Source organism: Larus michahellis, chromosome 18 (assembly GCF_964199755.1).
Source record: "Larus michahellis chromosome 18, bLarMic1.1, whole genome shotgun sequence".
NCBI classification, from domain to species: Eukaryota; Metazoa; Chordata; class Aves; order Charadriiformes; family Laridae; genus Larus; species Larus michahellis.
In genome coordinates this window covers 1,610,092-1,637,037 of record NC_133913.1, presented here as the reverse complement: position 1 = coordinate 1,637,037, position 26,946 = coordinate 1,610,092, and the positions used below count along the sequence as shown (strand labels likewise).

At 55.6% G+C, this 26,946-nt stretch overlaps 2 protein-coding genes, 1 long non-coding RNA gene and 18 other non-coding genes across 22 annotated transcripts in view; 19 read left to right on the top strand and 2 right to left on the bottom strand.

Moving 5' to 3' along the window:
* Positions 1–6,279, bottom strand: part of LASP1 (LIM and SH3 protein 1) — a 34,764-nt gene extending 28,485 nt beyond the window's left edge. The window contains exons 1-2 of the mRNA XM_074561952.1: positions 6,110–6,279; positions 1,190–1,284 (exon numbers count right to left, since the gene is read on the bottom strand). Coding sequence (XP_074418053.1) covers positions 1,190–1,284; positions 6,110–6,178 — 164 coding nt within the window. The 5' untranslated portion in view covers positions 6,179–6,279. The remainder of the gene's footprint in view (positions 1–1,189; positions 1,285–6,109) is intronic.
* A 290-nt stretch (positions 6,280–6,569) lies between these two features.
* Positions 6,570–6,641, top strand: TRNAC-GCA (transfer RNA cysteine (anticodon GCA)). The gene has a single exon. It is a non-coding gene; the product is annotated as a tRNA-Cys (tRNA).
* A 1,881-nt stretch (positions 6,642–8,522) lies between these two features.
* TRNAC-GCA (transfer RNA cysteine (anticodon GCA)) lies at positions 8,523–8,594 on the top strand. The gene has a single exon. It is a non-coding gene; the product is annotated as a tRNA-Cys (tRNA).
* A 276-nt stretch (positions 8,595–8,870) lies between these two features.
* Positions 8,871–10,821, top strand: RPL23 (ribosomal protein L23). The gene is made up of 5 exons (XM_074561956.1): positions 8,871–8,957; positions 9,234–9,317; positions 9,605–9,733; positions 10,347–10,460; positions 10,688–10,821. Exons 1-5 carry the CDS (start codon positions 8,945–8,947, stop codon positions 10,768–10,770), a joined length of 423 nt encoding a protein of 140 aa, XP_074418057.1. The 5' UTR covers positions 8,871–8,944; the 3' UTR covers positions 10,771–10,821.
* Positions 9,863–9,995, top strand: LOC141732941 (small nucleolar RNA SNORA21). The gene has a single exon (XR_012584188.1). It is a non-coding gene; the product is annotated as a small nucleolar RNA SNORA21 (small nucleolar RNA).
* Positions 10,128–21,025, bottom strand: LOC141732672 (uncharacterized). 2 transcript variants are annotated; one of them, XR_012584150.1, is made up of 3 exons: positions 20,920–21,025; positions 15,578–17,700; positions 10,128–12,359 (listed from the first exon to the last, which is right to left on the bottom strand). It is a non-coding gene; the product is annotated as an uncharacterized LOC141732672 (long non-coding RNA). The 2 variants fall into 2 exon arrangements; XR_012584151.1 differs by lacking the exon at positions 20,920–21,025 and adding an exon at positions 17,815–18,110.
* TRNAC-GCA (transfer RNA cysteine (anticodon GCA)) lies at positions 12,953–13,024 on the top strand. The gene has a single exon. It is a non-coding gene; the product is annotated as a tRNA-Cys (tRNA).
* TRNAC-GCA (transfer RNA cysteine (anticodon GCA)) lies at positions 13,311–13,382 on the top strand. Its single transcript has one exon. It is a non-coding gene; the product is annotated as a tRNA-Cys (tRNA).
* On the top strand, positions 14,249–14,320 carry TRNAC-GCA (transfer RNA cysteine (anticodon GCA)). Its single transcript has one exon. It is a non-coding gene; the product is annotated as a tRNA-Cys (tRNA).
* On the top strand, positions 14,685–14,756 carry TRNAC-GCA (transfer RNA cysteine (anticodon GCA)). Its single transcript has one exon. It is a non-coding gene; the product is annotated as a tRNA-Cys (tRNA).
* Positions 18,294–18,365, top strand: TRNAC-GCA (transfer RNA cysteine (anticodon GCA)). The gene has a single exon. It is a non-coding gene; the product is annotated as a tRNA-Cys (tRNA).
* Positions 18,653–18,724, top strand: TRNAC-GCA (transfer RNA cysteine (anticodon GCA)). Its single transcript has one exon. It is a non-coding gene; the product is annotated as a tRNA-Cys (tRNA).
* On the top strand, positions 19,591–19,662 carry TRNAC-GCA (transfer RNA cysteine (anticodon GCA)). The gene has a single exon. It is a non-coding gene; the product is annotated as a tRNA-Cys (tRNA).
* TRNAC-GCA (transfer RNA cysteine (anticodon GCA)) lies at positions 20,027–20,098 on the top strand. Its single transcript has one exon. It is a non-coding gene; the product is annotated as a tRNA-Cys (tRNA).
* A 2,610-nt stretch (positions 21,026–23,635) lies between the features above and the next one.
* On the top strand, positions 23,636–23,707 carry TRNAC-GCA (transfer RNA cysteine (anticodon GCA)). Its single transcript has one exon. It is a non-coding gene; the product is annotated as a tRNA-Cys (tRNA).
* A 286-nt stretch (positions 23,708–23,993) lies between these two features.
* TRNAC-GCA (transfer RNA cysteine (anticodon GCA)) lies at positions 23,994–24,065 on the top strand. The gene has a single exon. It is a non-coding gene; the product is annotated as a tRNA-Cys (tRNA).
* A 359-nt stretch (positions 24,066–24,424) lies between these two features.
* TRNAC-GCA (transfer RNA cysteine (anticodon GCA)) lies at positions 24,425–24,496 on the top strand. Its single transcript has one exon. It is a non-coding gene; the product is annotated as a tRNA-Cys (tRNA).
* Positions 24,497–24,859: 363 nt separating this feature from the next.
* Positions 24,860–24,931, top strand: TRNAC-GCA (transfer RNA cysteine (anticodon GCA)). Its single transcript has one exon. It is a non-coding gene; the product is annotated as a tRNA-Cys (tRNA).
* A 785-nt stretch (positions 24,932–25,716) lies between these two features.
* Positions 25,717–25,788, top strand: TRNAC-GCA (transfer RNA cysteine (anticodon GCA)). The gene has a single exon. It is a non-coding gene; the product is annotated as a tRNA-Cys (tRNA).
* Positions 25,789–26,127: 339 nt separating this feature from the next.
* TRNAC-GCA (transfer RNA cysteine (anticodon GCA)) lies at positions 26,128–26,199 on the top strand. The gene has a single exon. It is a non-coding gene; the product is annotated as a tRNA-Cys (tRNA).
* A 359-nt stretch (positions 26,200–26,558) lies between these two features.
* On the top strand, positions 26,559–26,630 carry TRNAC-GCA (transfer RNA cysteine (anticodon GCA)). The gene has a single exon. It is a non-coding gene; the product is annotated as a tRNA-Cys (tRNA).
* Positions 26,631–26,946: the final 316 nt, after the last annotated feature.

Here is a 26,946-nt window from a genome sequence, read left to right as displayed (position 1 = left end):
CACTTCAAGAGACGCTTTGATTGTGACTTCACCAAGGTCATCGTCACCAACACCTAACATCAGCATTAACCAACCTCCAGAAGAGCTACAGCACTGGGAGGTTTTGCTGGGGCTCCGCGTGGCTGATGGTTTTACCTCTTCTCCTTCCTACTCGTCTTCGACATCAATAGGGTAATACCCATCTTACAGGGATGTCGCCAGGATTAACGTTTTTAAAGTATCCTGTGAATGGACCACGCTATACAAGCGCTAAGTAGTATTACGTTATCTAATTTTCCTTCTAAGAACTGTTAATGTGTAAGAAGCAGCTACAAAAAATCTTATTGCAAAGCTGCTTTACAGACACTAAGAAACACAACGCGTCAGGCACGCAGAGCCCGGCGCTTCCCCGCGGGCTGAGCGGGGACCAGCGCCCGTCGTGCCCAGCTTTCTGGGCTCCGCTGTTGCTTAATTAAGGGTCCTTCTTGATAAGAAGGGAAAAAGAAAAAAAGAGGTCAGTGAATATCCACTGCTCAGAAGTGGACTGAAAGATCCAGGAAAGGGAATTCACGTGGGGTACAGGCAGCGGCTGCCGTCGTACCCGCGCTGCTGCGGGGAGAAGGATCTCACGTTGGAGCCGTATTTCCCTTCGGATGCGTTTACCTTCGTGGCGCCCAGGGCAAGCGCAGGTACACGACGGTGGATGCCCTGGGCCACGAGCCCGGGCTGCAGGGACACCCGTGTCCCCGGCCGGTTCACACACCCCATTCCCCCCCGCGCAAAAGGGCATTTCTCCCCTCCCCAAACACCTGTGTTCAGCTGGGGGTGGTATAAACTCCTTCTTATTTCCCCTTCTTGAAGGGGATATGGATTAAGACCGGCTCCATGTAAATGCCTGCCTGCATTTGAATTGTATTCACTTTTTGTCTGCCCAAGCTGGGACTGGAGAGCAGCCGTCAGCTGGAATTTAAGCCTGGAAAACGCTGTTTTATTACCAGCGTTAACTGGCCGGTGTGACCCCTTCAGCCAGGGCTCCACGTGTTCTCCCAGAAACTGCTGCAGAGCAGCGGGGGAAGGACAGTTGCTGCAGAGCTCGGGGTTCCCCACAGCTCTCATTTCGGGGTGAGGACGGGTGTTAAGAGGCAGGAGGGTCCAGCAAATCCCACAGCACCTCCCAAACCCAACACGAGAGCAGGCAGCAGAGACTTACGCGTTGCAATACGGCTTCTTCTCGTAGCCCTTGTAGTTTTTCATGTTCAGGGTCATCTTGCAGGTCTCGCAGTGGAAACATGCTTTATGCCAGAACTGCAATCAGAGACAAGAGAGCCGTTAACACCCGTGACTTGCAAAAAACAGGGCCATGTCCCACCGGAATCTCCTCCAGCCCAGAGATGTCCGTGATGACACCCACGACCCCTGCAAAACCCAGGGGACGGACAATATTCCTACCAGTTTAGGACACAAGTCAACGCCCCCTCACCCTTCCAACGCATCTTATCTCAACAGAGACGCAATGTTTGTGACTTGCATTGCAGTAGCATCTCGCTGCCTTATCTCCAGGCCAGGAATTCATCTGGCTCGGCCAAATACGGGACAGGAGAAGCCTCCTGCTACAAAAGAGGCACAACGTGAACCCCCGTGAGCAGGGAGACCTCAGCAGAGGTAACACCAGCGGTTTGCAGGCTTCAAAGTTGCTGCTTTGGGGTTTTTTTGCTGATGTTAGCCAAGAGATAGCCAGAAGAGCAGGTCAGGTGAGGCTGCACACAAACGCCGAGCCAAGGAAGCGAAGGCAGAGAAGGTGGTGGTTCTCATGAGAAGCAGACAGTCCGACAGCGAGGGCTCAGAGCTCCTCACCGCAGAGGCCGCCCTTCTGCCTGTGCCGGCGAGTCCCCAGCCCCACAAACCCTCCGGCCCCAGAGTGGGCAGGACCACCCCGAGCACAGCTCGGCCCCGCTCTCCCCACCGCGGGGCTGTCACGACCCGCGTCTGCTCCGGCCAGGGCTGCAGCCCAACACGGGGCAGGGCAGACGGCAACTAGAAGAGGAGCCGCCAGCCTGACCTTTCGGTGAAGGCAATTTTTGCATCTTCTGCCCCACCGCTCTTGCGCCAGCGGCTTCAGGTTGGCCCCGCGCCCAGCCTGCCTGTCATCCGACCGGAGCTGTACGGCAGCTTTTAACCAGCCAGGCACGCTCAGACTCAAGGCTGAAGATACAGACCCCAAAATTCCGACTGTGACCCCACATTATGGGTTGCAAGGCTTAATGAGTAGTGTTTTAAGGTTATACTGCTGCTCTCGAAGGAGCGATTTCCACTTGGCATTTAAATGACCCAAGTGGCTTTCCAGGCTGGACGGAGACAGCTCAGAGCTGCTGCTGAGCAGTCCTGCAGTTCGACCCCACGCAGACCAAGGCTGATGCCCCACCAGCCACCAAGTGACCAGACTTGGTGCTTCCTCCGGCAGCCACAGCCGGTGGGACGTGGGACCAGACCAGGCACCGCAGAGCCGAGAGCACACGGGCAGGAGCAGGGACACGGGGAAAGCACAGCCCAAAGCATCGTCTTCGCTCGCTGGAGGCAGGGCAGCGCTGCCCCCCACAAACCACCCAGCAAAACCGGGGGGGAAGCAGCTGAAAGCCACATTAGCAGCTCATGACACCAAGTAGATGGCGGTCTGCAGGCCCGCAGTGTGACACCCGGGACTCGGCGCCAGGCACACGTTTAACAGGCAATGAGCAAACCCAGGGCGAGCAGCTGGTGGCCGTTGCTACGATTCCCACCCTTAAGCTTTAAAAAAAAAAAAAAGATAAGTCATTTCCACCACTGCAACTGCTGGCTGGGTCTGTGTCGCTGGGAGGAGATGGCAAGAGCGAAGCCTGAGCCCTCGTGCCACCTACCCCCAGGCACCACACCCCGGAGCACAAACACCGCCGCGGCTCTGCGAGGCTGTGACTCAGCCCGGGAGGACAGTTTGCCTCATTTCAGTTGCTCAGAGCAACATATTTGTTCTTTTCCTCCAGTTACACGAGTTCCTCCAGAGCTTGTCCCCAACAGCGCGAGGGGGCTTCTTACTGCACCAGGGGCTGCTCCGTACCCGCGCCCTCGCTCACATCCAGCCTGCACAGGGTTATTTTCTCCCCTCCCGGCTTCCAGACTCTTTAAGGACAGACAGAGCAACAGCCCAGCCCTGACTTCTTCAGGCATCCTGAGAGTTACAGCCTTTCGGTTGAGTCGCTGCCACGTTAGAGGTAATTAACGGACCCCCTCCAAGCTCGTCAGCCATTCACAGCGCTGCAAGAGCTGCGCGTAAATACCAGCGATGCCACTATAAATACGCAGCGATGAACCGACGGCCAACATGACTTCACAGCCTCTTCCTCCCAGGAGCCGAGGGGGACCTGGCGAGGCCGGCCATGCCCTGCCCGCGGCGGCCTCCACAAGCGCAGCAGAAGGGATGCGCTCAGGCGGCCTTTACCCCCCGCCAGAGAGCAATTAATGACTATTTTTGCTGCCGTTTGCATTAGGCACTGCTCAGCTCTTATTAGCCACTGCCCTGTGGCTCTTACAAAGCCCTCTGCCCCGAGCGGGCAGCTCAGCTACCTGGAGAGCACCACCCCTATCTCCAAGCCTCACTGCCCCATAACTTTGTCTCCCCACTGACAGCGTCAGACCCACGCGTCTAAACTGTCACTAAAAGGAGGGCTGCGACACAGCACGGGCACAGGGGAACGGCAATTATGTAGGCTTCCAGTAAGGCTGCCGCTCACCCTCCAGCACGGCTGCAGAGAAAGAGGACACGTTTCAAATAGGTTTTTCAGAGAAGCATTAACTCCTGTGCTCTTAAATTCCCAGTTCAAAGTGTTCCGAACATCTGGAGGTAAAACAGCAGGGTGCTGCTCGGAGCAGGGATGGAGCAGGGATGGAGCAGGGATGGAGCAGGGATGGAGCAGGGATGGAGCAGGGATGGAGCAGGGATGGAGCAGCCCTTCAAGCAACTTTGCCACTCGCAGCATCCCAGGTCTGGGGACAGAGCTCGCAGCACAACCCCATTTATCCACCTAAAGCTGGTGCTCCAGCCACACAACATCCCTCTGCCAGGCAAAGCCGCTGCTCCACACCTGGGAGCAAGCGCCGCTTGAGACTGGAGAGTTTGAGGACAACATGAGGGGAGACTCCTGGGGCTGAAGGCGAATCCTGGATCAGGTTTGATGCTCTGTAACAGCTACTTCTAACTTCTACTCATTTTCAAAAAAAACCAGTCGTCTGACATCAGCTTTACGTGGGTTCAGCAGTTGCAGTTGCAACCGCCAAACCTCGCTCCAGGGGCGGGCGGCGCAGGAGATGTCACTTCCCCGGCGGAAGCCAACCCCGTCACCCAGCACCTTACCGGGGAGCCGGGAGGGCTGGGGGGAGGCAACAACGCCCATTTCCCCCAGCCCCAGCCGGGCATTTGCCCGTCGCAAGGTGACTGAGTGAGAAGCCACGAGGCAGAAGGGGCAGGCGGCGTCTCACCCAGGCCGGCGGCGGTCTCGCTTCTCCAGCCGCCGCGCTGCCTTCGCGAAGCCGGACGAAGCAGCGAGTTCTCCCCCCACATTTGCTGTAAATCTCAGAAGGGAAACGGACTTTTCCCGATTTCACTACCAGGAGAAAGCCAAGCACGCCTGCCGGCCAACACACCAGCGCGGGCACCGGGAGCTGAAAGGTGGCGACGCGCAGACTTCTCCTCCCAGAAGCCCTTCGTTATTGCTGCCCGGGGTTCAACTTGGGCGCTTGTGCAAACACACCAGAGCTGCCCTTTCGACTTTGCTCGGGAGTGAGAACAAGGAGGCGGGGGGGGAACAACACCCCCTGTAATAACACCCCGTGCTTTTACGGGAAGCGAGGAGCCGCCACCTCCACAGCCAGAACGCCCGGAAAAATGAACCCGGGGGAGCGGGCTGGGGGGAGCTGCTTGGTTCGGGGCTGACCACGGAGCGAGATAAAGCCAGGAAGGACCCCTGGAAGTAGGAGATGTCGACCGCGGCCTCCTGCCTGCTCCCCACCAGCCAGCACTGACGCTCTCGGGATGCTGCCAGCTCAGAGGCAGCACCAAGCCCGGGCACGGGTGGCACAGGGTGAAGCCATGGCTCATTCCGCTCCCCCCCCCCCCAACCTGGGCTTCCCCTCCAATTATCCACAATTTCGACCCCCCCCGCAGCTACTCAGGCTCCAGGAGACAGAGCCACATCACTGCCCCGAACTGTCCCTGGGACACAGGGCTACTTCCCAGCTCCCAGCCCAAGGAAGAAACATCATCTGTTAAAAATGCGAGCAACAGGGTCTGCTGCGGCTCAGGAATGCCGCTGCCCAGAGCCGCGCATTCTTCCAGTTACTTTTTTTAGTCCCTAAACTGGTCGCCCCAGAAGGCTGGACGAGGAAGGGGGGGGGGCTCAGCTCTCCCGGAGGGATGGGTTCGGAGGGAAATCCCACGGGAGACCCCACCATCGCCTTCCTCCCCCCCAGCGCCGGCGGAGACGGGCTTCACGGAAGCTTTATTATATTTTTTTTTTTTGACGGGGAAAAATACTCCAAAAAAAAAAAAAAAAGACTGAAAGCAGGGCGTTAGGGCGGGCGGCACAGAGCAGAAAGTCGGAATTCTGGAACGGAGAAGTATCAATTGGGATGGAAGATGAAGAAAAAAGCAAAAAAAAAAAAAGAGGCAAATAAAAAGAAAAGCTGGGCTAATGCAAACCAGATGAAGCTCCGGCTCCAGGGGAAGCGTTAACTGTTGCTTCCCGTCGGCCTCCGCCGGCTGCTTTTTAATTATATATAAGGAAAAACCCCGGATCGCTGAGGTGAAGGGCTCCCGCCCGCCGGGAAGGTGCCACCGCTCCGGTCCCCCGTGGCTAGAAAGAGCGTGGGGTGGGCGACCCCGCGGGTCGGGAGGACCCTGCGATGGGGGGGGGGGGCGGCATGGAAATACCCTACGGACTGGGTGGGGTGGGGGGGGAAGCGCCATCGCACCCAGGGGCAGCCCCACGGGAGAGCTCAGAGGTCCGCAGCCAGCTGGGGGGCCACCAGGGACCCCCGTAGGCGACCTCCCCACCCCACAGGTGACCACCCCCGCCCCCTATAGGACCCCCCCCAGACTCACCTTATCCAAGCAGTTCACCTTCTCGGTGGGGTAGACGATCTTCCCGCAGCGAGCGCAGTTGGGATTCATGGCTTCTCACGGGGGGGATGGTGGCGGGGGGGGGAGGAGGAGGGCTAACCGGCTCCCACCCGTGGCCACCACCGCTCGCTTCTGGGCCACCGCCCGCGCCGCCGCGACCCTAAATAGGAAGGAAACGGGGTGGGGGTGGGAAAAGGGGAGGGGCCCCGGGGGCGCGCGCGCGGGGGCGGGGCGCGCGCACCCACGCGCGCGTGCACGCACACGTACTACCCCCCCCCCTTCCCCCTCCCGGGTTCTTCGCGCTCGTGGACGCGTTGCACGCGCGCGCGGTCCCCGTTCCACGCGCGTGGAAGCGCGGGGGGGGTGGTGGTAGGGTTGGGGGGGGTGGGGGGGGGTGGTGGGAGTGCTACTAAGCGATCGCGGAAGACGGGTGTTGGCCGGTGGGGGTATAGCTCAGTGGTAGAGCATTTGACTGCAGATCAAGAGGTCCCCGGTTCAAATCCGGGTGCCACCTCAGCTACAGCTTTTCCATTTTTTCTTTTTAAACAAATCTACTTTAAAATTTTAAGTGACGCCGTAACAACGTCACGCTGCCGAGGTGTGGGGGGGAGGTTGAACAGCGCCGCGTTTGGGTCGAGCCCTAAAGAAATAAGCGCTTCTATTTTTTTTTTTTTTTTTAAAAGAAACAGCACCCAAAGGTTGGGTGGAGGGACCCCCGTCTAGGGGGGAGAGGGAGCAGCCCCATCCCTAGGGCTGTGCTTGGTGTGCGGTTTGCCAAATCTAATTCTCAATTAAAATTCGTTTAAATTAATTAATTAATTAAATTCCCAATTAAAACTGTGCTTTTATCATAGAATCATGGAATACCAGGTGGGAAGGAGACCTCGAGGATCATAATCGTAAATCTTTGTTGTTTTTGTTTTTTTTTTTCTAGTTTCTACCTTATAATTTTAACTGATGCCACCACAACGCCACACCAGTGAGGAGGGAGGTTCTGGTGCCACGTTGGGTCAAACCACAAGAAATAATGATTTTTTATTTTTTTTTTTAATGGGAAATTGTTTGCAAGGATAGGCCAGAGACCCACGTCGGGTGGAGAGAGGGAGCACCCTCATGTATGCGTTTTCGGCTTACCAAATCCAATTCCCAATTAAAATTCATTTAAGTTAATTAATTAATTACATTACCAATTCATATTAAATTTTTATCTTAGAATACCAGGTTGGAAGAGGACCTCAGAGATCATCTCGTCCGACCTTTCTTAGCAAAAGCATGGTCTGGACAAGACAGTGAATCTTAAAGGCGTCCAATTTTGGGGAATCCACCACTTCCCTGGGGAGATTATCCCAACGGCTGATTGTTCCCAGCGTGAAAAATTTTCCCCTTGTGTCCAATTGGAATCTCCCTGGAATGTACCCGTTACCCCTCATCTTTTCTGTGTGACTCCTTGTACAAAGGGAGTCTCTATCTTCTTTGCAGTCACCCTTTTAGCGTAATTTTATTGAAATGCGCTGACATGACCATCAGCAGAAGCACCTTGGCCTCGTCAGGGCCGGCCCCGGCCCCGTGGGGCACTGCAGACCCTGGGTCTGTGCGGGTTCCTCCTGCGAGCGCACGGGGCCCTTCCGCACCGACGCGCAGCGAGCCAGGTGGGCAGCGTCAGCTCGGTTAATTCAGGTTATCACGAAAGCCTCAGGAAGAACGTTAATTCAATTTCTATCAGGAGATAATGACACCTTAATTCCCCTAGCGTTCTCCCTTCCCTGTTACAAAAGAACAAGCCTCGGCAATCGCTGTTTGCAGGCAGGCTTTAATAGAGCACACCCACATCAAACGAGGCTGCACTGGGCTCTCTTCCCTCTTATTCATTTCAGGGTACAGCTTCAAATTGGTTTCCTTCGTTTAAAAAGCAGCTTATTTGATCCTCTCACAAAGGCGCCCACTCCTTCCCCTTCTGCTCACCTCACCCAGCGCTTCCCAGCCCCCCGAACCAGCCTCCCACCCTTTCCTGGCCCATCGCAGCTTAAAATAAGAGGAGCTTTTCTGCTTCTCCAGCTCTTTGGGGTGTCGTGGGTGGTTTTTCCTCTCCCGGCTCAGGAGACGCTGCTGGGTGAGGGAGGCTCTTCATCACCCAGACGTTCGGGGAGGGGACGCTCTCCTCAGCCTCACCCCAGCTGCTGCTGCGTCCCTGGGGCGGCTGAGGGCATCTCTCTGCCATGGCACGGCTCCAGCTGCAGTTTTTCTTTCTCTCTTTTCTTTTTTCCTTTAATTTCCTTTCCTTTTCCCCTCCCTTTCTTCTTTTTTCTTTTTTTCTTTCATTTTTCTTTTTTCCCTTCCCTTCCTTCCCCTTCCCTGGAAACGAGCTGTTCTAAGTGACTCTAGCAGTGCTATCAGTGGGGGTATAGCTCAGTGGCAGAGCATTTGACTGCAGATCAAGAGGTCCCCGGTTCAAATCCGGGTGCCCCCTCTTTTTAATCCCCTGTCCCTTTTTTTCACCTTTATCCTTCCTTCTCTTCCTTGAAAGCGAAAATCTAAAAAGGACCTTTTTGTTTTCCCCACAAAAAGCATTCCCCGTCCTGCGCATGCGTCACCTCCCAGTGGTGCCGGTACCGGGCTGGGGGGTGATGTTACCTCACGGCGCCCATAGGGGGCGCTGCGGGCCCGCCTCACCACGTGACGTCCGGCGGTGGGCGGAGCAGCGCGGCGGGCGGGGCGTGATTGGGCGGAGCGCCTCGGGTGGGCGGGGCGGAGCGCGATGGGCGGGGCGACCCCATATCCCGGCGTCCCCCGCGCGCGTCCCCCTCTTCCGGCGCCAAGATGTCGAAGCGAGGTGAGGCGGGCGCTGAGCCGGGGCGGGGGGTTGCAGAATCCGTCTCCATCCGGCGCCCCGGGGCGCCCCGGGGCGGGGAACCCTCGGATGGCAGCTCGGGCGGGGTCTGGCGTAGCGCGGGCCCAGGGAATGGCGTACCACCCCGGTCGGGAGTGGAGGCCGCAACTAGTGTCGCTGATCCCCCTCCCCGGGCGGTGCAGGCCCGGGCTGACTCCGCGCTGCCGCAGCCCTTCTGTGCTCCAGCGCCGGGGACTTAATCTTCTTGTCGACCCGCAGGACGTGGCGGTTCTTCCGGTGCGAAGTTCCGCATCTCCCTCGGTCTCCCGGTGGGCGCCGTGATCAACTGCGCCGACAACACAGGTGAGCGTGGCCGCCGCCGGGGCCTGAGCCGGGGCTGCCCTGCGGGAGGGAGCGGCCCCGTGTGAGGCAGAGGGCGGCCGGCTGCTAAACCAGCTCGTAAAAACCGGTTTTCCGTCTGAAAAGCTGCCGTTGGGTCTGTGCTGGTGGCTCGGGGAGGTGTTGCGGGAGGGGACAGCGATAGCATCGCTCCTGGGCGCAGTGTGGCCCGCACTGCTCGCCTCGGTCGGGGATTTGCCGAGGGAAGTGTCTTCCCTGACAGCTTGGTTAATGCCGGCGCTTCCCTGTAGGTGCCAAGAACCTCTACATCATCTCCGTGAAGGGCATCAAGGGGCGCCTGAACAGGTTGCCGGCGGCTGGCGTGGGTGACATGGTGATGGCTACTGTGAAGAAGGGCAAGCCGGAGCTGAGGAAGAAGGGTGAGTGTGGAGAGCAGTGGCGAGCCCTGAGGGGCAGCTGCTGCCGATGGCCGCTCATCACAGGGGAGGACGATTCCTCCCTCAAACGGACGCAGAAGGTGGGCACCAAACCTCTGGAGCGTCATCTCCACCCTCCTAAAAAGCACTTGTTGGGCCTGTGTGCCGTGGCTCAGCGAGTTGTCGTGGAAGGGCAGAGCAAAGGCAGTGCTTTTGGGTGAAGTGGCAGCCCGTGCTGGTCACTTCAATCAGTGCTGCGACATTCTGCCCGGGAAAAGAACGCTTGCCGCTGCGCTGGAGGGGAAGGGAGGGGTTCTCGCTGAATATTTTCTGTCAATTGATAGTATATTTACAAATAAAGGTCAGAAAGTGGAAAAACACTGAATTGTCCAGATGTAGATGGAGCTGTAAGTGTCACACAGCCAGTTTTAAGTGCACGGTTGATTATAAACTGGCTTCTCTTAGCGAAGCACTGCAAATATGAGATGCAAAAAAAACCCCGAACCCCGGTGTTGAGTTAGATGCTGCAGCAGAGCAGCCCCTTTGGCGTGTCTGTTGCTGGACGGGGCGCTCAGAAGGACGTTGGCGATACCGAGCTGCTCGTTTCTCTTTGCAGTCCACCCTGCAGTGGTCATTCGACAGCGGAAATCGTACAGGAGAAAAGATGGGGTGTTCCTCTATTTTGAAGACAACGCAGGAGTGATAGTAAATAATAAAGGTGAAATGAAAGGTACGGAGAGGAATCCCGCGCTGGGCGAAAGGGGGAGGGCGCAGAGGGGTGGAGGGTGGGTACTGCCAGTGGGAGGGCTGCGCTCTCCTGGGCGAAAGGACCCAGATTCTCCTTGGATTCAGGAGAGCGTGGTCGGGCTGAGCTAATGTTTGTGTAAAACGCTGCCCTGACCCCTCTCTGCACCTACTCGCGCCTCTAATGCGCTGTTGTCTCTTTCTCTCTTCCAGGCTCTGCCATCACAGGCCCTGTGGCTAAGGAGTGCGCAGATCTGTGGCCCAGGATAGCTTCCAATGCAGGAAGCATTGCATAAACGCGTTCGTCTTCGTAGAGATAAAATAAAACTCCTTGTACCAAAAAAGAAGTGTCTTTCTTGCCAAAGCGCCGCCCTCTGCCGAGCAGGACAGTGTTAGAATGAGGGAGCTGGTTCTGGGAAGTCTTTTTATGGAACTCCTTGTGTGGATTTATACTTCGGCAGGAAAATGGGATTTTGGAGTTCTAATATCCAGTGGCAAGTCTCTTTTTCAGGCAGGTTCCTGTAACACTGGAAAATATTTGGAAGGGGGTTGCACTGAAATTAATTGAATTTTGGCAGTATTGATTGAATTGCTCCAGTTTATGTGCGCGTGGATAGAAACTGGGAGGTGTCTGTGAAAGCCCTTCTACGAGAAGCCTTCATACAGGGGCTCCCAAAAGTGCAGGTCTGGAATTTTCTTCCAGAATGGACAGTTGAACTGCTTAGAGAGACTGGTGTGATTGTGTGTGTGTGTGTGTGGGGTGGGGGGAATACTGCTTGAGGCTGGCGTGTACCACGAGCCGCAGAGTTCACTGTGGACAGCGGGCTCTGAAGAATGTTCCATGGACCTTGGCTGAAGACGTGCAAGGCCACATCGAGCCACCGCTGCTGGCTGTGGTCGTGGCTGAAGCACGTGCCACTAAACCCTCCAGCAGTGGTGAGACAGGCGCCGAGGTCGTTAATTGCTAATTGCAAGTACAAGGGGTGATGTGAACTGTCAGAAGTCGGCTGAAAGGCTTCAAGACTGGAGCTGAAGGTAGGTCTCTGCCATGTGGAGCTGCTTGTTCCCGCAGTCTTCCCTCTGGCTGAGGCAGAGCAGGGATGTAATCGGATCTGAACGGCTTTTTTCCTGGCCCTCCTGAGCAAGCAGCACCGGAGGGGTACAGTGACAATAGGGGTGACTTTGTCCTGCATATCGTGGCCCTGGAGCCCTGTAGCACCCAGACAAACCCAGCACACGCGCTGCTGTGGGCCACGGGGCAGGTAACGGGGTGCTGCACCCCCCACCTCAGGCAGCCCCGATGTGGCTGGACTTGCCTCCATCTGCCTGGGCGCTTACTTGTTCCCGCAACACATGTCACTTTGCCCTTCCTTCGAGATTCCTGATACTTTTGTGCTGCTCCTGATGATTTCAGTGCAGACAGGTTACAGTGGAGGAAGGAGGGTGGTGAGGGGAGCAAAGCCCGAGAGATTTTGTAGCAAACATAGGTAACGATGGACAAGAGCACCAGGAGGATTGGAGAGGTTTGTAAAGTGGTGGTGTTTTTAAACAACTGTTTGGCCTAAGCAACGTGAATCCACGAAATACGGTGTGCTAAAAATTGTTTCTGTTGGATAATTGGGAGCTGTGCACTGGCAGCAGGTGGGGAGGCAAAACCTTGTAAAAGGACTTCCAAGGACTGAGGGCCGCTCTCTTCTCTACAGGCCGTTCCTCAGAGCAGGCAAGCAGACGTGGCTTCTTCCCAGCAGCCCTGGAAGCCCCGGAAGGGTACAAGAGGCGCCCTGGCTGTCACTGGAGCACGCCGACCCTGCAGCTGAAGTGGACGTCTCTGAGGGCAGTGGCCGCCTCTCCAGCGCGCTGGTGATGAAGGAGCTGATCCTCAGCCCTGGGGAGAGACGCAGAGACCTGCTTATGAGTAAGGAGCCACCACGAAAATAAAGGTGTTCCCCCTTGATCTATTTTAACAGCTTGTGCTGGGTTTCTGGTGCATGAAGACTACCTGAGGCAGGGCACGGCACGACAGCTGGCTGAAACGCTCCGGGTGTTTCTCTGTCGGCATCCCCTGCCTTTGGCTGCCAGTCAGGGAGGACAGAGCGGCTGTGGTCAGGGTGGGAGGTGTTGGGCAGGTCATTCCCCTGGGAGGCTGGTGTGCTGTCTAAGGGCAGGGCAGACGCCGAGACCAGAGGCGCAGCTGAGGGCCTTCAGCGGTGTTTTGGAGTCAGCGTTTGTCAGTGTTCCTGGCTGTCCAGGGTGGGATGTTTCTGAGAAAGCGAAGGGGGAAGTGGTGAGCTTGGGTGCAGGAGTGTGTGTGCAAGTGTGGTGAGAGAGGTGTGGTGGTGTTTAGGGTGAAGGGAGGGTGATGAGAGGTGTGTTACGTGAGAGGCAGTGCTGCGGGTGCAGTGAGCGCAGGCAGTGGAATGCAGCGGAGCCAGCCGGTCGGTGGCCAGGAGGAGCCGGGCCGGGCTGCAGTGCCCAGGTGGGGGTATAGCTCAGGGGTAGAGCATTTGACTGCAGATCAAGAGGTCCCCGGTTCAAATCCGGGTGCCCCCTCCCCTTTTCCTTCTTTTTCTCCACAAACAGTTGCGTTGCAGCTCTTTATTTCCATGCTTTTCCCATAAACTGTGCACGGGCGCCGTTCTCCGTTTGATCAGGTGCTGGGGAGAGGTGGAGAAGCCGATTGCCACAAGAGAAGAGGAGCATCAGCGGGGTGTCTGTGAGGAGAGAGATGAGTATTTCCTGAGAAGCTGCTCTTTTGTCCCGGGATTAATTTCTGGATCTTTGCTGGGATTGTTGGGAGTGAAGAACGAGATTGGTGCTGGGCAGGTGCTCAGCAGGTGGGGGTATAGCTCAGTGGTAGAGCATTTGACTGCAGATCAAGAGGTCCCTGGTTCAACTCCAGGTGCCCCCTCTTTTCTTCTTCCTTCAACCTTTCTTTTGCCAAAATTTCCCACAAAAAGAAGATGGAGAGCTCTTCTTGGGTCTTGTGAGCCTGGGCTGTGCAGTCAAGGTTGGTTTCTGAGCTTCAGTGTTGAAGGTGCCAAGGCCCTCATCACAAGGGAACCGCAGGGGTTGTGCGCTCTCTGAGAAAGCACTTGCTGTTTACTTCTCTCTGGTCTTGACTCTGTGCAGTAATTCTCTGTACGGCCTCTGGCAGGTGCATGAGGAGACTCAGGGGGCTGTCGAATGCAAGAATCTGACCAGTGGACATAGACGCTTGTTTCTTGCTATAAATGTTTTTAAACTGTCCTAGTGAAGGCCCAGTGCCGAGGGGGTATAGCTCAGTGGTAGAGCATTTGACTGCAGATCAAGAGGTCCCCAGTTCAACTCTGGGTGCCCCCTTACCTTACAATCTACTTTTTCTTGGGATTCTGGGGGGTTTCTTCACTGGAAGGTTAGCTCATAAGGTGAGCTCAGCTTCGTCTCCAACTAAATCTTTTTCACATTACACTCAGAGCTGGAAAGCGCAGGGGAAATGTCAAAGTCTGAGGCGGTTGCTGTGTCAAGTGACAGTGTGCTTCACAAGAGCAGGTTGCAAGTGGGAGAGGAAAGAGAGATGGAAGGAGAGGAACTGGGCCAAGGACACCTGGTAAAGGAAGAAGGGCGGCAGCCCGTCCCCTGTGTCGGAGTGCAGGGACTCAACGTTGGGGCCACTGTTGCATTTGAGTTTTGTACTTTCTGCAGCAAGATTTGCTTCCTGTAGAACAGAGGTGAGTGATTGGGGTAGAACATAATTTAAAATAGCTTTTCATAGGTGATTTGAGGGTTATGCAGGTAGGGGGTATAGCTCAGTGGTAGAGCATTTGACTGCAGATCAAGAGGTCCCTGGTTCAACTCCAGGTGCCCCCTCTTTTCTTCTCCTTCAACCTTCCTTTTGCCAAAATTTCTCTCAGAAAGAAGGTGGAGAGCACTTCTTGGGCCTCGTGAGCTTGTGTTGTGCCCTGAAGGTTGGTTTCTGAGCTTCAGCATTGAAGGTACTGAGGCCCTGACTATTAGGAAACTGCAGGGGTTGTGCAGTGTGCGAGTAACTGCTCGCTGTCTGCATGTACTTGTCTCTGGTCTTGATTCTCTGCAGTAATTCTCTGTACCTTCCTTGGCAGGCACATGAAGAAGCCTGGGTGGGTGTCAAGTATGAGAATCAGAGCAGGGGATATAAAACCTTGTCTCTCTAGGTGAATGTTTTTAAAATCTCCTTGTGACAGGTAAAAACCAAGGGGGTATAGCTCAGTGGTAGAGCATTTGACTGCAGATCAAGAGGTCCCTGGTTCAACTCCAGGTGCCCCCTCTTTAGCTGCTTTTTAGCCCTTTCTTCTTCCACAGTCTCCTCACAGACAGACTCTGGAGGCACTTTCTTAACCCCCTGAGGGTTTAGAAATCACTTGGTGGTCTTTGGCCAGGGATGAAATCAGACTTTGACATTTCTCCCTCTGCTCCTGAATACTGCACGTACACACAAAGAAGCTGGCCCTGCTGGTCTAGTTTTTCCTGTGTAGGTAATTGCTGTTAATTAAACAGTAAACAATGTGTATACTGCCTTTCTAGACAAGGGCATCTCTGCTGAAGTGTTTTCCCGAAGGGACCTGGGGCTGTGATGTATAAATCAGTGCGTGGTTGGGTTGCTGAATGAGAGCGCTGGTCTTGGGTACCTGTGTCCGTGTCCCCCCACCCCGGGGCTCGAACCGGAGACCCCCTGCCCCGCAGCCGGACGCGCTACCCCTGAGCTGCGCCCCGGCACGGGGCCGGGCGGGGGGGGCGGGGCTTGGCGGGAGGAGGTGGCGCAGGGGCAGCGCGCGGGGCCGGGAACCGGGAGGTCAGCGGTTCTAACCCGCCCCGGGCGCCGCCACAGGCACCCACACCCCGCGGGGGGGCCCTTTCTACGTGCCGTCCCGCGGCAGCGCTTGGGCAGCGAACGCCGCCAGCCGGGACGGGCGCTCTGGAATTAGAACACCCTGTTACTGCGGTAATAACGCCCCGACAGACTCGCCCCGTCAATCACCTCCTGTAACCGCCATGTGGAACTGCCCGGGAGGATTCGCTCGGGGTCGCCCCACGCCGAGCTGCGCCCCCGGGGATCGGCCACTGGCGTGCGAAAGGAGAGAAACCAACCTGCGGGCCCGGGCACCGCCCCACCGGGCCGCTCCGCAGGGTACCGGCGGGGCGGGGGGAGCCCCCTGCGCTCTACGCCGTTCAACCGGCTCCTTTTCCCGGAGGGTCACGCTAGTGCTGTAAATCTTTGCTTTTTCCTCACCGAACGGCTCCGGGAGTGGCGGCGGGGCCGGCTGTGCCTAACTGCGCCGCCCTCGCCCGGCATCTCGCCGGCTCCCCTCAGCGCCGCGGCGGAAGTGACGCCTGTGAACCGCGCCGGGCGGAAGAGGCGGCGGTGACGCGGCGCGTGTTGATGACGCCCGCGCAGGCCCGGCCGCCGCAGGGGAAGCGCTGTCCCGGCCGCCGCCATGGGGGGAGGCGACCTGGTGAGGAGGGGCTGGAGCCAGGGGGGCCGAGAGTCGCCCGCGGGGCTCCGGGCACGCTCCCGGGAGTCGCGGGTTGTCCGTGGCCTTCCTCCGTGTCCGCCGGTGGCCGTCGGTGTGAGCGGGTGGCGGTGTGTCGGGAGCGATCGTGTCCCGCTCAGCGAGGCCTGGCCGCCGTGGTGGGCGGGCCGCGGGCGAGCGCGGCTGTGAGCGAGCCCTTCCCCATGGCCACCGGCGGGAGAAGGCGGCCCGTTGTTAATGGTCCCAGTTCGGCGTCCCCGTCCTGCAGAGCCTGAGCAGGAGCTGGCGTCCCCGGCCCGGCGCGGAGGAGGCGCGGAAACCCGAGGAGAAGCGTGAGGCCGAGCGGCGGAAGGTGGAGGAAGCATGGCGGGATCTCAGGGCCCGGACAACGGCCGGTGAGGCGCTGCGGGGGCTCCCGGTGCCCCGGGGGGTGTGCGGGGCTGTCCGCACAACACCGGTGCTTTGGTTTGTGCGCAGGGCAGCTTTCTTTAAATGTACTCGTGGCTTTGTAACTGTCGTGGCCCTGCTAATAACGGACTGTGAACGGTCATTAGTGAGTCGGCCACGCGATGCCACGTTTGTAGAAGAGGCGTATAATTAAATTCTTCCTGTTTCATTAAGGTAAATGTCATCTGCATTTCTCTGTAGGTGTCACATACAACTTCACCTTAAAAAACAAGTTCCCTTGCCAGGGGTTATGAGTTTAATGTCTCTGATGCAAAAAATTTCCATTGATATGGAAATGTGCCTTTGATGTTTCTCAGCTTTCCAGGCTGGTGCCTTGAACTCCACAAGGCTTTAGAGGCCTGGGATAGAAACAAAAATGCTTTTCTTTGTAGTAGGAAAAGAGAAGTTGGAGTGGATGTACCAGGGATTGCAAAGTGTAGTTGTCCTGCAAGATTTAACGATTCTTGTCTCCACGTCGTCATTAATTGCTTTTTCTGCTGATGCAGATGCATGTAGGGAAGCAGGATCTGCACCGCCGGGCATTCCAGTAATAAAGAACCAGTTTTCAGGCTTATTTCTCTGTACGGCCCTGTTCCAAATTCCTTTAGGACATTGCAACAGTTTGCAATGGGTTGCAGATATCTGCCTCTCAAAAATATGCCCTCTTCCTCCAGCTCCTGCATGATTTCTCCAGGCCCCATTACTGCTACCTGTTTTAGTCCTTGATTTTTATTGTTACTCTCTTTCTCGCAGCGCTGTGGTCGCACCGGCGACAAGGGCAGAATGGTGGATTCATTCCAGAGCTGTGAGGGAGAACAGAGGGTCCTGACCGGGAGTTTGGGAGCCGCAGGTACATGTACTTGTCACAGCTCGTCACGTGGAATTGTCTGGAGTCAAATGCTTTGTTTGAGAAACAGTCACATAAAAATGAACCTGGAAACTTTTAAACAGCTGTTTGGCCTAAGCAACGTGAATCCGCGAAATATTGTGGCCTAAAATAGTGTTTCAGACAATCCCACTGGATAACTGGGAGCTGTGCACTGGCAGCAGGTGGGGAGGCAAAACCTGTAAAAGGACTTCCAAGGACTGAGGGCCGCTCTCTTCTCTACAGGCCGTTCCTCAGAGCAGGCAAGCAGACGTGGCTTCTTCCCAGCAGCCCTGGAAGCCCCGGAAGGGTACAAGAGGCGCCCTGGCTGTCACTGGAGCACGCCGACCCTGCAGCTGAAGTGGACGTCTCTGAGGGCAGTGGCCGCCTCTCCAGCGCGCTGGTGATGAAGGAGCTGATCCTCAGCCCTGGGGAGAGACGCAGAGACCTGCTTATGAGTAAGGAGCCACCACGAAAATAAAGGTGTTCCCCCTTGATCTATTTTAACAGCTTGTGCTGGGTTTCTGGTGCATGAAGACTACCTGAGGCAGGGCACGGCACGACAGCTGGCTGAAACGCTCCGGGTGTTTCTCTGTCGGCATCCCCTGCCTTTGGCTGCCAGTCAGGGAGGACAGAGCGGCTGTGGTCAGGGTGGGAGGTGTTGGGCAGGTCATTCCCCTGGGAGGCTGGTGTGCTGTCTAAGGGCAGGGCAGACGCCGAGACCAGAGGCGCAGCTGAGGGCCTTCAGCGGTGTTTTGGAGTCAGCGTTTGTCAGTGTTCCTGGCTGTCCAGGGTGGGATGTTTCTGAGAAAGCGAAGGGGGAAGTGGTGAGCTTGGGTGCAGGAGTGTGTGTGCAAGTGTGGTGAGAGAGGTGTGGTGGTGTTTAGGGTGAAAGGAGGGTGATGAGAGGTGTGTTACGTGAGAGGCAATGCTGCGGGTGCAGTGAGCGCAGGCAGTGGAATGCAGCGGAGCCAGCCGGTCGGTGGCCAGGAGGAGCCGGGCCGGGCAGCAGTGCCCAGGTGGGGGTATAGCTCAGGGGTAGAGCATTTGACTGCAGATCAAGAGGTCCCCGGTTCAAATCCGGGTGCCCCCTCCCCCTTTTCCTTCTTTTTCTCCACAAACAGTTGCGTTGCAGCTCTTTATTTCCATGCTTTTCCCATAAACTGTGTACGGGCGCCGTTCTCCGTTTGATCAGGTGCTGGGGAGAGGTGGAGAAGCCGATTGCCACAAGAGAAGAGGAGCATCAGTGGGGTGTCTGTGAGGAGAGAGATGAGTATTTCCTGAGAAGCTGCTCTTTTGTCCCGGGATTAATTTCTGGATCTTTGCTGGGATTGTTGGGAGTGAAGAACGAGATTGGTGCTGGGCAGGTGCTCAGCAGGTGGGGGTATAGCTCAGTGGTAGAGCATTTGACTGCAGATCAAGAGGTCCCTGGTTCAACTCCAGGTGCCCCCTCTTTTCTTCTTCCTTCAACCTTCCTTTTGCCAAAATTTCCCACAAAAAGAAGATGGAGAGCTCTTCTTGGGTCTTGTGAGCCTGGGCCGTGCAGTCAAGGTTGGTTTCTGAGCTTCAGTGTTGAAGGTGCCGAGGCCCTCATCACAAGGGAACCGCAGGGGTTGTGCGCTCTCTGAGAAAGCACTTGCTGTTTACTTCTCTCTGGTCTTGACTCTGTGCAGTAATTCTCTGTACGGCCTCTGGCAGGTGCATGAGGAGACTCAGGGGGCTGTCGAATGCAAGAATCTGACCAGTGGACATAGACGCTTGTTTCTTGCTATAAATGTTTTTAAACTGTCCTAGTGAAGGCCCAGTGCTGAGGGGGTATAGCTCAGTGGTAGAGCATTTGACTGCAGATCAAGAGGTCCCCAGTTCAACTCTGGGTGCCCCCTTACCTTACAATCTACTTTTTCTTGGGATTCTGGGGGGTTTCTTCACTGGAAGGTTAGCTCATAAGGTGAGCTCAGCTTCGTCTCCAACTAAATCTTTTTCACATTACACTCAGAGCTGGAAAGCGCAGGGGAAATGTCAAAGTCTGAGGCGGTTGCTGTGTCAAGTGACAGTGTGCTTCACAAGAGCAGGTTGCAAGTGGGAGAGGAAAGAGAGATGGAAGGAGAGGAACTGGGCCAAGGACACCTGGTAAAGGAAGAAGGGCGGCAGCCTGTCCCCTGTGTCGGAGTGCAGGGACTCAACGTTGGGGCCACTGTTGCATTTGAGTTTTGTACTTTCTGCAGCAAGATTTGCTTCCTGTAGAACAGAGGTGAGCGATTGGGGTAGAACATAATTTAAAATATCTTTTCGTAGGTGATTTGAGGGTTATGCAGGTAGGGGGTATAGCTCAGTGGTAGAGCATTTGACTGCAGATCAAGAGGTCCCTGGTTCAACTCCAGGTGCCCCCTCTTTTCTTCTCCTTCAACCTTCCTTTTGCCAAAATTTCTCTCAGAAAGAAGGTGGAAAGCACTTCTTGGGCCTCGTGAGCTTGTGTTGTGCACTGACGGTTGGTTTCTGAGCTTCAGCGTTGAAGGTACTGAGGCCCTGACTGTTAGGAAACTGCAGGGGTTGTGCAGTGTGTGAGTAACTGCTCGCTGTCTGCATGTACTTGTCTCTGGTCTTGATTCTCTGCAGTAATTCTCTGTACCTTCCTTGGCAGGCACATGAAGAAGCCTGGGTGGGTGTCAAGTATGAGAATCAGAGCAGGGGATATAAAAACTTGTCTTGATATGTGAATGTTTTTAAAATCTCCTTGTGACAGGTAAAAACCAAGGGGGTATAGCTCAGTGGTAGAGCATTTGACTGCAGATCAAGAGGTCCCTGGTTCAACTCCAGGTGCCCCCTCTTTAGCTGCTTTTTAGCCCTTTTTTCTTCCACAGTCTCCTCACAGACAGACTCTGGAGGCGCTTTCTTAACCCCCTGAGGGTTTAGAAATCACTTGGTGGTCTTTGGCCAGGGATGAAATCAGACTTTGACATTTCTCCCTCTGCTCCAGAATACTGCACGTACACACAAAGAAGCTGGCCCTGCTGGTCTAGTTTTTCCTGTGTAGGTAATTGCTGTTAATTAAACAGTAAACAATGTGTATACTGCCTTTCTAGACAAGGGCATCTCTGCTGAAGTGTTTTCCCGAAGGGACCTGGGGCTGTGATGTATAAATCAGTGCGTGGTTGGGTTGCTGAATGAGAGCGCTGGTCTTGGGTACCTGTGTCTGCGTCCCCCCCCGCCGGGGCTCGAACCGGAGACCCCCTGCCCCGCAGCCGGACGCGCTACCCCTGAGCTGCGCCCCGGCACGGGGCCGGGCGGGGGGGGCGGGGCTTGGCGGGAGGAGGTGGCGCAGGGGCAGCGCGCGGGGCCGGGAACCGGGAGGTCAGCGGTTCTAACCCGCCCCGGGCGCCGCCACAGGCACCCACACCCCGCGGGGGGGCCCTTTCTACGTGCCGTCCCGCGGCAGCGCTTGGGCAGCGAACGCCGCCAGCCGGGACGGGCGCTCTGGAATTAGAACACCCTGTTACTGCGGTAATAACGCCCCGACAGACTCGCCCCGTCAATCACCTCCTGTAACCGCCATGTGGAACTGCCCGGGAGGATTCGCTCGGGGTCGCCCCACGCCGAGCTGCGCCCCCGGGGATCGGCCACTGGCGTGCGAAAGGAGAGAAACCAACCTGCGGGCCCGGGCACCGCCCCACCGGGCCGCTCCGCAGGGTACCGGCGGGGCGGGGGGAGCCCCCTGCGCTCTACGCCGTTCAACCGGCTCCTTTTCCCGGAGAGTCACGCTAGTGCTGTAAATCTTTGCTTTTTCCTCACCGAACGGCTCCGGGAGTGGCGGCGGGGCCGGCTGTGCCTAACTGCGCCGCCCTCGCCCGGCATCTCGCCGGCTCCCCTCAGCGCCGCGGCGGAAGTGACGCCTGTGAACCGCGCCGGGCGGAAGAGGCGGCGGTGACGCGGCGCGTGTTGATGACGCCCGCGCAGGCCCGGTCGCCGCAGGGGAAGCGCTGTCCCGGCCGCCGCCATGGGGGGAGGCGACCTGGTGAGGAGGGGCCGGAGCCAGGGGGGCCGAGAGTCGCCCGCGGGGCTCCGGGCACACTCCCGGGAGTCGCGGGTTGTCCGTGGCCTTCCTCCGTGTCCGCCGGTGGCCGTCGGTGTGAGCGGGTGGCGGTGTGTCGGGAGCGATCGTGTCCCGCTCAGCGAGGCCTGGCCGCCGTGGTGGGCGGGCCGCGGGCGAGCGCGGCTGTGAGCGAGCCCTTCCCCATGGCCACCGGCGGGAGAAGGCGGCCCGTTGTTAATGGTCCCAGTTCGGCGTCCCCGTCCTGCAGAGCCTGAGCAGGAGCTGGCGTCCCCGGCCCGGCGCGGAGGAGGCGCGGAAACCCGAGGAGAAGCGTGAGGCCGAGCGGCGGAAGGTGGAGGAAGCATGGCGGGATCTCAGGGCCCGGACAACGGCCGGTGAGGCGCTGCGGGGGCTCCCGGTGCCCCGGGGGGTGTGCGGGGCTGTCCGCACAACACCGGTGCTTTGGTTTGTGCGCAGGGCAGCTTTCTTTAAATGTACTCCTGGCTTTGTAACTGTCGTGGCTCTGCTAATAACGGACTGTGAACGGTCATTAGTGAGTCGGCCACGCGATGCCACGTTTGTAGAAGAGGCGTATAATTAAATTCTTCCTGTTTCATTAAGGTAAATGTCATCTGCATTTCTCTGTAGGTGTCACATACAACTTCACCTTAAAAAACAAGTTCCCTTGCCAGGGGTTATGAGTTTAATGTCTCTGATGCAAAAAATTTCCATTGATATGGAAATGTGCCTTTGATGTTTCTCAGCTTTCCAGGCTGGTGCCTTGAACTCCACAAGGCTTTAGAGGCCTGGGATAGAAACAAAAATGCTTTTCTTTGTAGTAGGAAAAGAGAAGTTGGAGTGGATGTACCAGGGATTGCAAAGTGTAGTTGTCCTGCAAGATTTAACGATTCTTGTCTCCACGTCGTCATTAATTGCTTTTTCTGCTGATGCAGATGCATGTAGGGAAGCAGGATCTGCACCGCCGGGCATTCCAGTAATAAAGAACCAGTTTTCAGGCTTATTTCTCTGTACGGCCCTGTTCCAAATTCCTTTAGGACATTGCAACAGTTTGCAATGGGTTGCAGATATCTGCCTCTCAAAAATATGCCCTCTTCCTCCAGCTCCTGCATGATTTCTCCAGGCCCCATTACTGCTACCTGTTTTAGTCCTTGATTTTTATTGTTACTCTCTTTCTCGCAGCGCTGTGGTCGCACCGGCGACAAGGGCAGAATGGTGGATTCATTCCAGAGCTGTGAGGGAGAACAGAGGGTCCTGACCGGGAGTTTGGGAGCCGCAGGTACATGTACTTGTCACAGCTCGTCACGTGGAATTGTCTGGAGTCAAATGCTTTGTTTGAGAAACAGTCACATAAAAATGAACCTGGAAACTTTTAAACAGCTGTTTGGCCTAAGCAACGTGAATCCGCGAAATATTGTGGCCTAAAATAGTGTTTCAGACAATCCCACTGGATAACTGGGAGCTGTGCACTGGCAGCAGGTGGGGAGGCAAAACCTGTAAAAGGACTTCCAAGGACTGAGGGCCGCTCTCTTCTCTACAGGCCGTTCCTCAGAGCAGGCAAGCAGACGTGGCTTCTTCCCAGCAGCCCTGGAAGCCCCGGAAGGGTACAAGAGGCGCCCTGGCTGTCACTGGAGCACGCCGACCCTGCAGCTGAAGTGGACGTCTCTGAGGGCAGTGGCCGCCTCTCCAGCGCGCTGGTGATGAAGGAGCTGATCCTCAGCCCTGGGGAGAGACGCAGAGACCTGCTTATGAGTAAGGAGCCACCACGAAAATAAAGGTGTTCCCCCTTGATCTATTTTAACAGCTTGTGCTGGGTTTCTGGTGCATGAAGACTACCTGAGGCAGGGCACGGCATGACAGCTGGCTGAAACGCTCCGGGTGTTTCTCTGTCGGCATCCCCTGCCTTTGGCTGCCAGTCAGGGAGGACAGAGCGGCTGTGGTCAGGGTGGGAGGTGTTGGGCAGGTCATTCCCCTGGGAGGCTGGTGTGCTGTCTAAGGGCAGGGCACACACCGAGACCAGAGGCGCAGCTGAGGGCCTTCAGCGGTGTTTTGGAGTCAGCGTTTGTCAGTGTTCCTGGCTGTCCAGGGTGGGATGTTTCTGAGAAAGCGAAGGGGGAAGTGGTGAGCTTGGGTGCAGGAGTGTGTGTGCAAGTGTGGTGAGAGAGGTGTGGTGGTGTTTAGGGTGAAGGGAGGGTGATGAGAGGTGTGTTACGTGAGAGGCAATGCTGCGGGTGCAGTGAGCGCAGGCAGTGGAATGCAGCGGAGCCAGCCGGTCGGTGGCCAGGAGGAGCCGGGCCGGGCTGCAGTGCCCAGGTGGGGGTATAGCTCAGGGGTAGAGCATTTGACTGCAGATCAAGAGGTCCCCGGTTCAAATCCGGGTGCCCCCTCCCCTTTTCCTTCTTTTTCTCCACAAACAGTTGCGTTGCAGCTCTTTATTTCCATGCTTTTCCCATAAACTGTGTACGGGCGCCGTTCTCCGTTTGATCAGGTGCTGGGGAGAGGTGGAGAAGCCGATTGCCACAAGAGAAGAGGAGCATCAGTGGGGTGTCTGTGAGGAGAGAGATGAGTATTTCCTGAGAAGCTGCTCTTTTGTCCCGGGATTAATTTCTGGATCTTTGCTGGGATTGTTGGGAGTGAAGAACGAGATTGGTGCTGGGCAGGTGCTCAGCAGGTGGGGGTATAGCTCAGTGGTAGAGCATTTGACTGCAGATCAAGAGGTCCCTGGTTCAACTCCAGGTGCCCCCTCTTTTCTTCTTCCTTCAACCTTCCTTTTGCCAAAATTTCCCACAAAAAGAAGATGGAGAGCTCTTCTTGGGTCTTGTGAGCCTGGGCCGTGCAGTCAAGGTTGGTTTCTGAGCTTCAGTGTTGAAGGTGCCGAGGCCCTCATCACAAGGGAACCGCAGGGGTTGTGCGCTCTCTGAGAAAGCACTTGCTGTTTACTTCTCTCTGGTCTTGACTCTGTGCAGTAATTCTCTGTACGGCCTCTGGCAGGTGCATGAGGAGACTCAGGGGGCTGTCGAATGCAAGAATCTGACCAGTGGACATAGACGCTCGTTTCTTGCTATAAATGTTTTTAAACTGTCCTAGTGAAGGCCCAGTGCTGAGGGGGTATAGCTCAGTGGTAGAGCATTTGACTGCAGATCAAGAGGTCCCCAGTTCAACTCTGGGTGCCCCCTCTTTTCTTGTCCTTCAACCTTCCTTTTGCCAAAATTTCTCTCAGAAAGAAGGTGGAGAGCACTTTTTGGGTCTCATGAGGTTGTGTTGTGCCCTAAAGGTTGGTTTCTGAGCTTCAGCATTGAAGGTACTGAGGCCCTGACTGTTAGGAAACTGCAGGGGTTGTGCAGTGTGCGAGTAACTGCTCGCTGTCTGTGTTACTTGTCTCTGTTTAGGATTCTCTGTAGTAATTCTCCACACAGGCTGTGGCAGGCACTTGAAGAGGCCCAGGTGGGTGTCAAGTATGAGAATCAGAGCAGGGGATATAAAAACTTGTCTTGATATGTGAATGTTTTTAAAATCACCTTGTGACAGGTAAAAACCAAGGGGGTATAGCTCAGTGGTAGAGCATTTGACTGCAGATCAAGAGGTCCCTGGTTCAACTCCAGGTGCCCCCTCTTTTTTTCTTCTCCTTCAACCTTCCTTTTGCCAAAATTTCCCACAAAAAGAAGGTGTAGAGCTCTTCTTGGGTCTTGTGAGCTTGGGCTGTGCAGTGAAGGTTGGTTTCTGAGCTTGAAGTACGTCAGTACCTTGAAGTTACTGAGGCCCTGACTATAAGAAAGCTGCAAAGGTTGTGCACTGTGAGACAATAGTCACTGTTTACTTCTGTCTGGTCTTGATTCTCTGCAATAATTCTTAGTACAGCCTTCGGCAGGTGTGTGAAGCGACTCGCTGGGCTGTCAAATGCAAGAATCTGACCAGTGGACATAGACACTTGTTTCTTGCTATAAATGTTTTTAAACTGTCCCAGTGAAGGCCCAGTGCTGAGGGGGTATAGCTCAGTGGTAGAGCATTTGACTGCAGATCAAGAGGTCCCCGGTTCAACTCTGGGTGCCCCCTCTTTTCCTCTCCTTCAACCTTTCTTTTGTCAAAACGTCTATCAGAAAGAAGATGGAGAGCTCTTCTTGGGTCTCGTGAGCTTGTGTTGTGCACTGAAGGTTGGTTTCTGATCTCCATTATTCAAGGTCCTGACTGTTAGGAAACTGCAGGGGTTGTGCAGTGTGCGAGTAACTGCTCGCTGTCTGTGTCACTTGTCTCTGTTTAGGATTCTCTGTAGTAATTCTCTGCACAGAGTTTGGCAGGCACAGGGGGCTGTCAAATATGAGAATCAGACCAGTGGACATAAAAACTTTTCTCGATATGTGAATGTTTTTAAAATCTCCTTGTGACAAGTAAAAACCAAGGGGGTATAGCTCAGTGGTAGAGCATTTGACTGCAGATCAAGAGGTCCCTGGTTCAACTCCAGGTGCCCCCTCTTTTCTTCTTCAACCTTCCTTTTGCCAAAACTCAGAAAGGAGAGCTCTTCTTGGGTCTTTTGACTTGTGATGTGCAGTGAACACGGCTTTCTGAGTTCCATTACTCAAGGTACTGAAGCCCTATTAGGAAACTGCAGGGGTTGTGCACTGTGTGAGAAACTACTCACTGTCTGCACGTACTTGTCTCTGGTCTTGATTCTCTGCAGTAATTCTCTGTACCTTCCTTGGCAGGCACATGAAGATGTACACAGGACTGTCAACTTAAAGATGAGGGGATATAAAAACTTGTCTTGATATGTGAATGTTTCTAAAATCACCTTGTGACAGGTAAAAAGCCAGGGGGTATAGCTCAGTGGTAGAGCATTTGACTGCAGATCAAGAGGTCCCTGGTTCAACTCCAGGTGCCCCCTCTTTTCCTCTTCTTTCAACCTTCCTTTTGCCAAAATTTCCCACAAAAAGAAGATGGAGAGCTCTTCTTGGGTCTTGTGAGCCTGGGCCGTGCAGTCAAGGTTGGTTTCTGAGCTTCAGTGTTGAAGGTACGAAGGCCCTCATCACAAGGGAACCGCAGGGGTTGTGCGCTCTCTGAGAAAGCACTTGCTGTTTACTTCTCTCTGGTCTTGACTCTGTGCAGTAATTCTCTGTACGGCCTCTGGCAGGTGCATGAGGAGACTCAGGGGGCTGTCGAATGCAAGAATCTGACCAGTGGACATAGACGCTTGTTTCTTGCTATAAATGTTTTTAAACTGTCCTAGTGAAGGCCCAGTGCTGAGGGGGTATAGCTCAGTGGTAGAGCATTTGACTGCAGATCAAGAGGTCCCCAGTTCAACTCTGGGTGCCCCCTTACCTTATGATCTACTTTTTCTTGGGATTCTGGGGGGTTTCTTCACTGGAAGGTTAGCTCATAAGGTGAGCTCAGCTTCGTCTCCAACTAAATCTTTTTCACATTACACTCAGAGCTGGAAAGCGCAGGGGAAATGTCAAAGTCTGAGGCGGTTGCTGTGTCAAGTGACAGTGTGCTTCACAAGAGCAGGTTGCAAGTGGGAGAGGAAAGAGAGATGGAAGGAGAGGAACTGGGCCAAGGACACCTGGTAAAGGAAGAAGGGCGGCAGCCTGTCCCCTGTGTCGGAGTGCAGGGACTCAACGTTGGGGCCACTGTT